The sequence below is a fragment of the Gambusia affinis genome, linkage group LG04 (genome assembly GCF_019740435.1).
Source record: "Gambusia affinis linkage group LG04, SWU_Gaff_1.0, whole genome shotgun sequence".
NCBI classification, from domain to species: Eukaryota; Metazoa; Chordata; class Actinopteri; order Cyprinodontiformes; family Poeciliidae; genus Gambusia; species Gambusia affinis.
In genome coordinates, this window is record NC_057871.1 from 27881634 (window position 1) to 27894588 (window position 12955).

At 37.5% G+C, this 12955-nt stretch overlaps 2 protein-coding genes across 3 annotated transcripts; one reads left to right on the top strand and one right to left on the bottom strand.

The window, feature by feature from the left end:
• Positions 1-1032: 1032 nt before the first annotated feature.
• On the bottom strand, positions 1033-8274 carry LOC122830359 (bifunctional apoptosis regulator-like). Of its 2 annotated transcripts, none has more exons than XM_044115659.1 (10): positions 8205-8274; positions 7810-8008; positions 6174-6473; positions 5500-5598; positions 5037-5130; positions 3538-3710; positions 3223-3367; positions 2870-3049; positions 2137-2333; positions 1033-1301 (listed from the first exon to the last, which is right to left on the bottom strand). In XM_044115659.1, exons 3-10 carry the CDS (start codon positions 6464-6466, stop codon positions 1109-1111), a joined length of 1374 nt encoding a protein of 457 aa, XP_043971594.1. In that variant the 5' UTR covers positions 6467-6473; positions 7810-8008; positions 8205-8274; the 3' UTR covers positions 1033-1108. The 2 variants fall into 2 exon arrangements, with proteins under 2 accessions (XP_043971594.1, XP_043971593.1); XM_044115658.1 differs by having other exon boundaries at positions 8131-8213.
• Positions 8275-9294: 1020 nt separating this feature from the next.
• LOC122830363 (lipopolysaccharide-induced tumor necrosis factor-alpha factor homolog) lies at positions 9295-12319 on the top strand. Its single transcript, XM_044115665.1, has 4 exons — positions 9295-9332; positions 10224-10252; positions 10342-10474; positions 11920-12319. The coding sequence occupies exons 2-4, from the start codon at positions 10228-10230 to the stop codon at positions 12026-12028; spliced, it is 267 nt and encodes an 88-aa protein (XP_043971600.1). The 5' UTR covers positions 9295-9332; positions 10224-10227; the 3' UTR covers positions 12029-12319.
• Positions 12320-12955: the final 636 nt, after the last annotated feature.

The following is a 12955-nucleotide window of genomic DNA, read 5'->3' on the forward strand; positions in this document are numbered from 1 at the left end:
TTAACCAACCCTCTATTTTCTTTACCTAACCTATTCCTGTGGGAGTGAAAATATCAAATGTTTGTATTCCTGGGGTATTTTCCATAAGATCAGAAAAAAAATGAAGACATTTGAATGCCTTAAAAAAACCTATTTTATTCATTCGATAACATAAAAGAGCTCAGTCACAGTGTCAAATTTTAAGTGCAAATAAACATAGTAAAAAAAAACAAAACCTAATAATTCTTCAATTGGCTTGGTCCAACAATAAAAAAAAATGGAAAAAGACACTGCAACATTTTTTCTTTGAACAATCAAAGATGTGCAACTGTGTTTATCAGCAGTAAAGGCAACTAAAAAAAAAGCATATTAAACATTTTAAAATATCAGTTTCCATCAGCATCTCAACAAATTTCAAGATCTTCTCTTTAAATTCTGTTATGCATCTTGCAGCAAAGCAATCTGCTAAAGAAGCCTTCAACTGATTGTTGAAAACTCTGAACAGAGCAAATGCTAAACTATAAACTGCAATAGTTAACACGTAATTTCACCAAATCTCATAATATGGAGTTTTGGGATAGATTGGACATTAGCAAGTGGACCACAGTAACTCAAAATTCAAATAAAATATTTTGATCTTGATGACGTAGCTGTGGATTTCCTCAATGATTAGAAGCTCGCCAACAAAAGTCTTTGACTACAGAAGTCAAAGAATCATAATGAAAATTTAAAAAATCTTGTTTTGTGTCCTCAATAGTGACCATAGGGCTAGTCATGCTCAACTCTTTAATACCAACAGTATTCAGTCCTGATTTCCCTTCGTGGTATTGTCACTGGGATCCAATAGGCATTGTGGTTTTTAATACACAGAAGACGTCCAGATATCGCAGCAGTGATCAGTTGTTTCTCCAAAAACGGCTTGGAGTCCCTCTTGTTCCAAACTGCAGAGACTAAAGACAGGAAGACAGAAACGCTTTCAAACATTAGATGAGAAACACTCTTCTGAAATTATGGATTAAAAAACCCCCAAAAAGAACCTTCCAGTCCTGCAACTTGGACTTCAGACGGGGCTTTATTTAGGTTCCTGTCAACTCTACAGCATAGCGTAGGCACTGACATATGCAGTCTGTTATCGGGCCCGTGTCTCCGGGTGCATCAGCTGCTGCACCACCAGGTCTATGTTAATGATGGGACTGAAGTAGAGGGCCCAGTAAAAAAAGCAGTTGCACACAAACTGTGGGATAAAAGGCCACAGGAGGGCAAAGGCGAATCCCTGAGAGAGCATCTTCCACAGGTGGTTCCACGTCTTCTGTGGCAGAGTCCTGCAAAAAAACAAAAATGGTACAAATTAGCTAGAATGCTAGTATCACTTTTTTTTAAGTAAGGTAGGTGGTCAGGCCCCCTTTGTTTTGAGCATGTTCTCTTTGGAACCTGAACCTGAAAGATACAGTGACAAACCAAAGCACCAGTCCTGATGTGTGTGTAAGCTAAATGAATGAAGAACTGCTACTACAGCACAGTAGGCAGACCCAACCAGCACTTTCCCCTTTTATGCCAAGAGAAGAGAATTCATACAGATTCTCTTGTGCATCTTGACTTTCACTTTTACACTACACGCGTCTCTGTTCTGCTGCGCTGTGAACTGGCGGAGCGAAACTATTCCTGATCACCCTGATTTACGCTCCGTGCCATGCAAATCCAAAAGTGATCCAAGTCGTATGTTGGAAATGAACGCCAGCAATAAAAAGTATGGGTGCACCAACTGCAGTTCTCTGGCTGATCACCGATCTTTTAAAAAACCGATTCCGATTTTGGCCGATACCATTTCTTTTGTCTGAAATGTTGCTCAATACGGCAAGAAAGTTGTTGAGTTAATTATAAACGTGCAGACATAACTTGGTGGGCCGGTCTGCCAGTCAAACCTTTCTCACCGGAGAGCTAAAGATTACAGTATTTGACTCTTAGACCTTTGCCAAGCTAGATAAGATCTGTGGATAAGATCGGCTTCTTATGTAAAATCGTTCGATCACCAATCTCCAAAAATTAAGGCAATCGGCACCGATTTAAAAAAAAGGATAAGTGGTGTCATATAAAACCAAAACTTCTCCATTCCATGGTGAGAACAAAGCGTCAAGGAGCAGACAGACAGAACAGTACCTGACGGGGGCTGTGGTCCAGAGCCTCCACAGAGTGAAAGCCTCCAGCATTGTGAGCAGAACGGTATTGACGATGATGAAGCGGGACGTCCAGTAGTGGACCGCCAACCAGTCCCAGGCGAACTCCGCAATCAGCTGGTATGGAAGCATGAAGTACTTCACGAGAAACTCCCCCCACTGCTGCCAGCTGGGCTCCACCTAACGTACACAGGGACACGGCAGAAGCTGACTGTGCAGGCAGTTTGACTTTAATAAAACCCGCAGAACTAAAACAGTAGAAGTGATTTGGCGTCACAATGTGGGCGAAGCCAAAGGAAAACCGTTCAGTCTCAGCGTCTTCATCCACAACTCACCGTTGCATTATTAGGCATTCATTTGGGTGTTTAATAGTCTGAACTATTTTTTCAGAGTAAAATTATTATATCATAAGTCACTCTGTGACCAGAGTCACAATGCGTGTTAACCTCTGACTGACATTGTGTGACATTCAGAAAACTTAAAACAGTCGAACAGTTCATTTAATCCAAAACTACTCAGTAAACTAATGTTTTTATCTCAACAACACATCAGTTTTCTCCGTTTCGCCTTAAACGTTGGCTCCTATTTTCAAATTATAATCACATTTGTTTACAGTTTTCAGTTCAATCTCCTGTCAACAGAAAACAATAATGCATTATTTTAGATTGATTTACCAACTGGTTTTAAATGACTTCTGACTGGATAAAGTGTGTTACCTGTGTGTGGAGGAATCGGCTCTCCACGGTGTTGTTGATGTGTGTGATGGCCGGACAGCAGGTGTGCAGGAAGGGCAGAAATGTCTCGGAATAATCGAATAAATACAAATAAAAAATGGTGAGACGAGGGGAGCGTTTCAGTGCGTACAGCAAGAACAGAGATTTTCCTGCATTGGCCGCCTGGAAGAGACCAAGAAAAGCAGCGAGAGGAAAAGTCGTTCATGTTAATAACTGAACACAAGATCATCTCTACTACTGCAAGAAACAATATGCAATGTCATCAAATCTTTTTGGGGGTTTTTTGGATGTAGCTGCCTAGTTTCAGCTGTATGTTGTTCAAACATGGAGCTTACTTTGTATTCCCAGAGGTTCTGCGGAGGTTTGACCCCCAGCGCTTTAACTCGCTCCAGTTCTGCTAAAACAGCACGTCTGTGTGTCTGGTTCTCTATGTTGAACGGCGGTTTTACCAGCTCTTCGTCTCCCAGCATCAAAAGTAACCTGAAACACAGGAATTAGCATCACAACGGTGAAAAAAACCCGACAGGAGACGACAAGCTGAAATCTTCTAATGCGTATTTGTATCGAGTATCAGCTGCTTGAATGTGTCTGGATTAAACCATTACAAGACCAAAATAAACAAAGAAAACAAATCAGTCCAATATTTCTACCTTCCATTGACATTCTCCACCTGGAAAGGTTTTCTGTAGTTCTCGGTCCACGGGCCCAGCTGCTCCAGCCATGAAACCACCTCTTCTGGTGTCCAATGAGACACCGGCTTACTAATCAACAAGTCGTGCTGCTCCAATACTCCGCTGCCCCAGTGGTACACCAGCACCATCACCTGGACACAATAGGAAATTACAAAAACACTATAATACAGTCACCAATTTTAGAATCACAACAGAAATATTTATCGCTCCCCACAGGGGTTTAAATATAATACATAAGAAGAAAACAATATAGCTAAACTGTACACTAAGGGCAAATTTAAAACATAAGGAAATAATGTCACGCAGTTATTTAACATGCCATTTTTAGCTAGTTTTTTCTTCTTATCATGTAAAATAGTTTGAATTACCTTGTTGCTAAAAATGTGCAACACAAATAATCTTCATTATGAAAATATAAAAATGTGTTTGTTATTGCATGTTTATTGTACGTATACTACACTATACGGTGGTGTTGGTGGAGACCCATTTTTTAAACATCTACACAAATCCAAAATGGAGTGTCCTGCATCAACTAAAGATGATTTCAAGCACACTTTGTGTTTTCTGATTTTATTAATATGCTTGCAGAAGCAAACAAACAAAACAAAAACAGCATATTCATAAGCAGGACCAGAATAAAATATCATGGGTGGTATTTTTTATGCAATCTCATTTTAAGACACCTTTAAAGACTAATCAGAGAAGCATAAAATTTACAATGGCAAGCCAAAGTGTTTAGAAAAGTCAAGACATGCAACTCTGTTCAGTGCATTTGTACCTGGAATGTCATTACAGTTCAGAGCATTTAGCTGCTTGATTAAAACCAACACAAGTCTTGGTCAAGTGCTGTTGATGCTTATTGACACAGGTGCACCAGCGTACGCAGGGAAACTTCCCTCATTTAAAAAACAAAAGAGAGAAAAAAAGAGAGCTGAAAATAATAATAAAAAAAAAGAAAACCCAACTACCTAAAACTCTGCACACACATCAACACTGAACTGTCTCTACATAACCTGACTGAAGTCTGTCCTTGTGATGTCATCTATTTACAAGGACCTTTATGTACATAATACTAGTGAATACTCAAATATACAAACGATTTTACTGCCACGTGGCAAGGCACACAGTGACATTGCTCCCAGGTGCCACACAGACAAAACAAACATGTTCTTTTGTCAGCAACTCCCCCCCCCAAAAAAAAACATTAACAGCTGACCCTTAGAGCGACCGCTGTGATAACATTCAACTATTAGATGGAGCAGCATAACTTATGCATGTCTAATGTAATTAACAAACAGTATAATATGCATTTAAGAATTTAACGTTGTAAGTCAGTAGGAAGTAAGATCATATTTATGCATAACAAATCAAAATGTGAGAATTACAAAACCCTCATGCTCTGCTTGTTGAGATCTTAAACACGCAAACAGGTTTTTTTTCTTCCATGTTGTACTTACAGCCACACATGTCAGTGCAGTTAAGACTCCAGAGAAGAAGAAACCTGCTCCTCTATGCTGCCTTGTCCTGGGTCTACCCACCTTGTCACCATACCTAAGGAAGATAAGCAAAGACGAAAGGTTGTTTTTTATTATTGTTATTTAAAACATAAAGCAACAATAATTATCAAGCTGAGCCCCTAAATATTGTGAGCATGTAAAGTCTAAAATTCCCAACAACAGAAAATCCTTAAAGGGGACATATCAGACTAAATCCAATTTTTTAGGCTAGCACAAAACACTAAAATCCACCAAAACACATCAGCTGTACATAGTGCAATAAAAAGCGACAGCTCGAGAGTTAGAACAGTGTAGATTATGTTATAGCTTCTGGAGAGTAAATTAACTTCCCGGCAAATCCTTTGGATACAAGAATTTAAAAAAAGAAAAAAAAGAGTTTTGTATGGATAAAACCAAAAATGACCTCTGAAAAGCCAACAAGCTCCGGGAGACTTGGGGGTTTTTTTGGATCTCTGCTCTCCTCCTGTGTACAACCTCTCGGAAAATCTTCTCAATTGCATCCCTAAGAAGAGAAAGAGATAGTGAAACTGAGCGCAAGCAGGAAGATGCTTTTTTCTTTTTCCAACTACCGTACCGTATTTTATTTTTTTATATATATATATAAAATATATTTATAAACACTCTCAACAGTTACTGGTCTCCCTGGTAATAATGAGGAAAAACTATTCAAATAACTCTCAACAGTTACTGGTCTCTCTGGTAATAATGAGGAAAAACTATTCAAATAAATCATTTTTTGATGGCAGTAACATTAACTGTGTTTCCATTACCAATGTGGCAAAAATTGTAATTTTTTGGTAAAAAATAAATAAATAAATAAATAATTGCAATTGCAGCGTTTCCATTAAATAAGAACCAGTTAAAAATCACATGTAAACAAGTGATCTTATGTCGTTAAAACACGAGCTGCGCCATCATCCTCCAACCACTTTCTGTCTTCTTCTTCTTCTTCTTTTCCACCACCAGTATCATTTGGTTACTACGTGATGCCAAAATACACAGACTCTCAGGTACCCCCCAAAAACATCACAAATACAAAGTTAAAACAGAGCACGCCTTGAGCTATGAAGAGCATACCTTAGCATTATGTTGATCTTAGGAAAGCCTTCCCACATCTGCCGGCACTCTGGGCATTCGTTCTTGCGTGAAGACTCCCACCACAGGGCCAGGCAGTGGCGGCAGAAGTTGTGGCCACAGGTCAAGGTGGTTGGGTTGACCAAGATGTCGTAGCAACAGTGGCACGAGAACTCATTCTCTGAGATGTTGCTCGTTCTGGGCTTCGACTGAAGAGATTCCAAGGTGAGAGGAGGCTCGTCCGCCAGCAGTTCCAGGTCTTCATCTGCTGGGTCCCACTCCATGTGGGGCAACATATCCAAACTGAAGAGGAGCAAGCATGCGATTATGGAGGAAAGAATTTGCTGCAGAATGGAAATCTTATCCCTGGAACTGTTATCTTTGTTACAAAGTTTTTTTCAAAAGCTGCTTTTTTAGTTTGTTTGTTTTTGTCTTTTAAAATGCAACTACACACAGAGACTATTGAGGCAGTCGGCATTATGGAGAAGCACTTTAGTGGTGACGTCCTGGGGGCGAATGGGTAGGATGTTCTTAAAGAGACGGAGGCCAATTTCAAGGAGCCAGCTCCCGTTGCGTGGTGCGTGCGAAATCAAATTTATTTTAGGTTATTTTTCATATGTACTACAATTTCAGTTTACGACTGAAGTAGTTGTAAATCATTACCTGATTCTGCTATAATCTGGGACTATGTGCCTAGAAAATATGTAATGCAACCCTTTAAATATTTCTACATTTGTTATTTTTGTTCAACCAAGTAAAAATGGTATGGGGTCCCAAAGACCTATTCAAACCACTCAAAATATTAAATAATCTGCTGGAATATATTAACCAGCAGTTAATGCACAGCAAATGCTACTTTGAGATATATATATATATATATATATATATATATATATATACATACATACACACACACACTCTCTCTTGTCTGTCTCCAAGTCAAACTGAATGGTGTCCATTGATATTTTTAATCAAACTTAAAATAAAAGGAAAATACCAAAAGACCTTATTTAAACTAAAGCTTAATTGAAATAAGTGTAAATGCAGCTCAAGTCTAAAGAATACTATTCATGTATTTAGACTAACCAGTTTGGAAAAGACGATAAAGTTCGACCTTCGTAAAAGAAAATAAATAAAAAATACGAGAAAAAAAACCTGACTTGTGACTTTGTCACAGCAATTTGCATGTATAGAAATTCGAGCTAATTGGTTCAATTCTAATTTAAATGGAAACCCTTTAGAGTGAAGTTGTGCACACTTAAGCACACCTGTGAGGCAGAATAAGCACTATATTGTGTTCGGAATTCTATATTCAAAAAGAAAACAGTTTAAACAAAAACATTTACACTTTGTGACGTTAACAGTCACATCCACAACAACTGCACGTTAGCTAAATTCTTTGGCTAATAGTACTGCTAGTTGTAGCTAGCTAACAACTGATTGGCTACGAGGTAAATTGGTAATAACATTTTGTATTCTCCCGCAAAACAACTCACAACTGATTATACACGTAAAAATGTGTTAATATCAGCTGTCTTTTGGATACGTTAGTTAGCCTGTTAGTCATAACTTTATAGAAGCTAACAGCGAAGCTAATGTGGTAATCTAACCCCTTACTACAGTAGTTAAGAAGACTAACCCTCTTCTTTCTCGGCTTGGGGTCGGTGATCAGCTGAAGGGTGACATGACTGCCCGGCTAACCGTCCTGTGAGCTCCTGTAGTCAATGAAACTCAGCGTCCAGCCAGAACAGAGATATTTCTGCGAGAATAGCCGTCGCCATAGCTCCTGTTGCCGTGGAAAGCCTCCGCCTGCGTTCTCAGCGTCAATTGTGGAGCACCTGAAGAAGAAAAGTTCAGTTCCGTGCGTAACCTTCCAAAGATAAAAGCTTGCGTCACAACTGATCTGATCTCTGGCACTTTTAAAAAGTTGCTTGAGATCAGATCAAAGTGCAGGTGTTACTGTAAGTGAAGCTCCTGGCCTGGAGTAACCTGTGACTACTTTCCTCGGTGATGATAATGAAAGTAACCTATTACCTTACACGTAGGCCCGCATGATGCAGGGGAGTACTTATGGCTTGACACTATATGACGTCACTGTGTTTGCTGCTCTGTGCTAGGTCTAGAGGAGTGTAATTGTTAACTTTTGAGAGCTAAGAAGAAAAGGTTACTTTCTATTGCTTTTAGGAAAGTTGGACCGGAAATGTCTTGTTGTGTTTTCCTCCTTTTTAATAACCAGAATCAGCTTATATATAGAGATTAATAGCGTTTAATGTACCGTCACATTGAGGTACATCATATATATATATATATATATATATATATATATATATATATATATATATATATATATATATATATATATATATATATATATATATATATATATATATATATATATATATACATATATGAAAATTTGGCCCGATACCGATGTTTATCAATTAAATGTCAATACTAATAGTTTATTTTCATTGTACGATATTGTAGGAACAAACATTAGCATATATATATATATATATATATATATAAATGTGTGTGTGGGTGTATGTGTGTGTGTAACAGAATAGCCTATATGCCGCGAGTAGTGGTGACGCACTTCCGTTTAGATTTTCGCCACATAGATCGTTTCCGGGTTCCGCTTGCTCCTACTGTTTTTAGCTATATCTGGAAGAGCTGTATCATGAACAAGAGCAAAGGTTAAAATATCTTTGAGCTACTGGTACAACTGAGTATGATTTTAAATTATGTCCTTTCTTGGTGAGCTCTAAGAGAGCCTTAAAATGTAAAATGATAAAATCTTATACGGTTTTGTAAATGTGTATAGGCATTGTGTAATCGTATTTGTAAAACAAAATCACATGTATATATATGCATATTTGTATGTAAATGGCCAGAACACATCTTTTATGATGCTAGGCTGCTAAGTATGTGAACAGAGTAGGCGAGAAGTTTTGGCTTCAGCCTATTCCTTTTTTGGTCAATTTTTTTGTTTTGTTTTTTGTTTCCTGTGTTTAATGTTGTCAATTTACCAAAATAAAGTGAACTGAATTGAACTTTTACTGAGTATTAAGTTCTGTTAGGCTGCTCTTGAAGGTTGGTGGTTGCCATAGCAACCAGTAACTGACAGCTAATCCCCTTTTTCTGTTGCCATCTGTAACTGTGGTATGTACTAGGATCAGCTCTGTGTTTTCTTTATAAATGTTATATTTTAAGATATATTTTAGACAACTTTAATTCTATACAATCTTTCATGAGTAATTTTTACTGTGCTTTCTATAGGTTTTTAACTGTTATCATTATTAATGTTGTCAATTTTAGCTATGTTTAGTTTGACAAATGTTAACTGCAGCTGTTATTATCTGTTGTCAACTGCTGCTAACTGCTAATTGGGAGCTATTGCTTAGTGTTTATTATATTTTATTTAATGTATAGGGGCAGAACCTGCTGGGCTGATGATAACCACTAACTTGATTTCCTCTATACATTAAATTGAAGTATAATAAATAACCCTTAAAAAACAAAAAGAGCAAGTGGGTTAATGAAAGTTGCTTCTATAAGGATTTTGCATCTCACTAACACCAGCTGCAAAATTTTCACATTTTACAGTCAATAGAGAAAAAATAAAATAAATCCATGCTGACCTACAAACAGCATCCAACATTTGGATGGAGATTAGTGAAGAAAACATGTAAAAAAAAAAAGTTACATTTTTAACATGTTCCTCCTGAGCATCTTGTGATTCTAATAAAGAGGAGGCGCGGCGCTGCAGAATGTTATCTCTGTGGGAAATCCAGCCACTCTCAAGTCAAAAATCATCCAACACGGACTGTAAGTTCAGAGTGATATTTTAATATTCTAGATATTGTAATAATTCTCCATCACTTAGATTTAAGGGCCACTGTTTCTGAGACTTATTTCATTTTAAAGTATGATTTACACAGAGACACGGTTTCTCTCTTTATTCATTGTTTTATGACATTTGTTAAATCAGGTCTTTGTATTCCGTTAAATTATTTACTGTTTGGTGTGGCTAATAATGTTCACACTTTACAGGAACATGTCAAACCCAGTAGTGGTTATTGGTGAGTAAGTTCATTTTCTGAGATTCTAAAAGATGTTTTTGCTGTTTTTTTGGTGCCAACGTGTTCTTAAAATGGCTTTTTGTTTGCAGAGACTGTCGGCTCTTTAGGAGAGAATCCAGTTCAGATTATGTGCCAAAAGTGCCATCAGACTGTCCTCTCTGAGGTCAAATATTCCTCTGGATTACTCACCTACCTTTTCTGTGGAGGACTCTTCCTCTGTGGGTAAGGGGAACGCTACTGTTGTTTTGGTAGTGCATATTTTTTGGAGGTGGGGCTTTAAGTATAAAATTGCTGACAGAGAAACAACTTGGGCATAACATCCCTTTTCCCCGCTGTCCGACCGTGACATTTGCCGCGCTCCTTCTGAGCATCAGGCTGCGGGGGGTTTAAATAAGTGTCAAACAATTCATTTTCAGTGCTTCTTACAGGGAAAAAAAACAAACAAAAAAAACAATTAAAAAGCACATTTTCCCAACATTTGTATTTTTTCAGTTTTCAAATTGACAACCTCAGCGCATATAAACAGCCAAATTTCTAAATTTTATTCATGTACGGTATTTCAACAATGCTTGTAAAGCCAAAAGATTTATCATCTCAAGAAAATGCTAAATTCATGAGATGAGTACCGAACTATGAACAGGTTTTGGCTTTTCAAAGGCATTCAACAAATTCCTTTAATATCTGCTTCCTTTTGTGGGTATTTTTGTTTACATTCTCATTTGATTAATGAATATAGGTAAAAAGAATTTCCATGAGGAAGTTTTACAGCCTAACAATGCATTGCACTTTCTCAGCTGGCTAATTTTTCTCATTTGCTGACTTATCGTGACCTGTTATGAATTTAATAACTTGATCGCTCTGGCTGTGTGATGGAAAGCAAATTGTTTGCTGGTCGATTGGATCAGACCCCTTGTTGTCATATTCACTCAGGAATGTTTTGAAACGGTTTTCAGAAATGAATAGTTGTATTCCCCTTGAAAAAAAAAATCACATATAACCTAAGGAACATTTTTTTTAAAGATTTGGGAACCTTACTTTTGTTATCTAGATGGATTTCTTACCCCAATTATTTAACAGAAGGTTTCTTTTTCAGTTCATATTTGTCACGATGTGCATTGACCCCGTTCCCCTTTTAATCTTTTTCTTTTTGTGGGAAGGATTTAGGTTTATAGACAGCCTTTGTCTTAAGTATTGCTGAGTTGTTTTTCTTTGTTCTGTAAATTATTCTGCACAAAATTATAAATAAAATAATCTAAAATAATAAAAAAAGAATGCTTCGAAATTGCAGATTTTCATACATACATCCTCAGTCCATGGGGAGCTATTAAAATTTTTAAAATCCTTTTTCTATACAAGCAACACATTGAAAAATCAAGAGGAGCACATCCAAGGCCACATTTTCCTTTGGAGATTCATATGTTGATACCTAGTTGTTATTTTACTGGATTTTCATATTTGTTTTCAAAATGAATAATCAATGCTAATTTGAATGTCATGTCTTCAGCCCCAGAGGATTTACAGGTTTACAGATCATTACAAATAAAACGATTTGTTTCTGGGCCTGGTAATGAAATCAGCAGGTTTAAATGACTCAGTCAGGTAGTGATTGTGAATTTTCAGTGCCGATGTGAGTAGGAGGTTCTGAATGCGTCCACTTTCTCCTCCAGGTTTGTGCTCGGATGCTGCCTCATCCCGTTCTGCGTGGACAGACTGAAAGATGCCAAGCACACCTGTCCGACCTGCAAGACCGTCCTGGGAGTTTATAGACGCTTATAACCGCCGCCGCAGCTCTACGCCGGCGGCGTTGATACGTCATCTAATCCTAGAGGAAACTAATCTGCAACAATTGTTTTTTCTAATCAACAGAAAATTTTAGATAGTTTTAAATGCTTGTCCTTTTTTTTTTAATTCTTATCTGAGCAGATGTCATCTAAACCCTCAATGTCAAGACCCTCCTGTTCATGGAGTTTTTAATGAACTTTTTTTTTAATATCTTGCAACAATTAAACAATGTGGTTGCTACAAATGTTCACTCTTTCGACCGCAAGTAAATTGGGCGCAATGATTGTTTTTTTTTCATTCATTTATTATCAACTGCAAAATGAACCTTTGAGGTGTGTGTTGCTGAGGACAGTGGGATTTGGTTTAGTTAAACAGAACAGACACAACAGAAACTGTCACCTTGATTTTTTTTAAGTAAATCATTAGAAATGGAGGTAGACGGCTGTTCAGCCATATTTGATCAATATTATATATTTATGATCAACATTCTTTTATTCCAGTTTTGATATTTCTCTGGATGTCCATTTGCCACATTGTCTCCTTTCTGATCATTTGATTAGATTTTTTTAAAATGGTAATGCTATGCATTTTCCTGGCATATAGTGTCCTTTTATAGCACAATCAAGTAACCTTGTTATCTTCAGTTGTTATAAAATGCTATGTATGTCAAGTATGACTTAGAAGAAAGTTGACCTTGTAATTTGACACCAAGAAATTGGGCCTCTGTCTCTTTAAGAAACCCATTCTTTTTCTGAAACTCCGCCTTCAGGAGGTCATCACAACATGGCTCCTCTATTGACCCTTTAATATTTCTAGCAGAGTTGCAATGAGAAATAGCTCGTGTAATGAGCTCAGCAGATGTGCAGTTCCACCAGGTGTTTGCTAATCGCTGCAGGCTAGTCTGAAGGAGCTGAGTGGGGG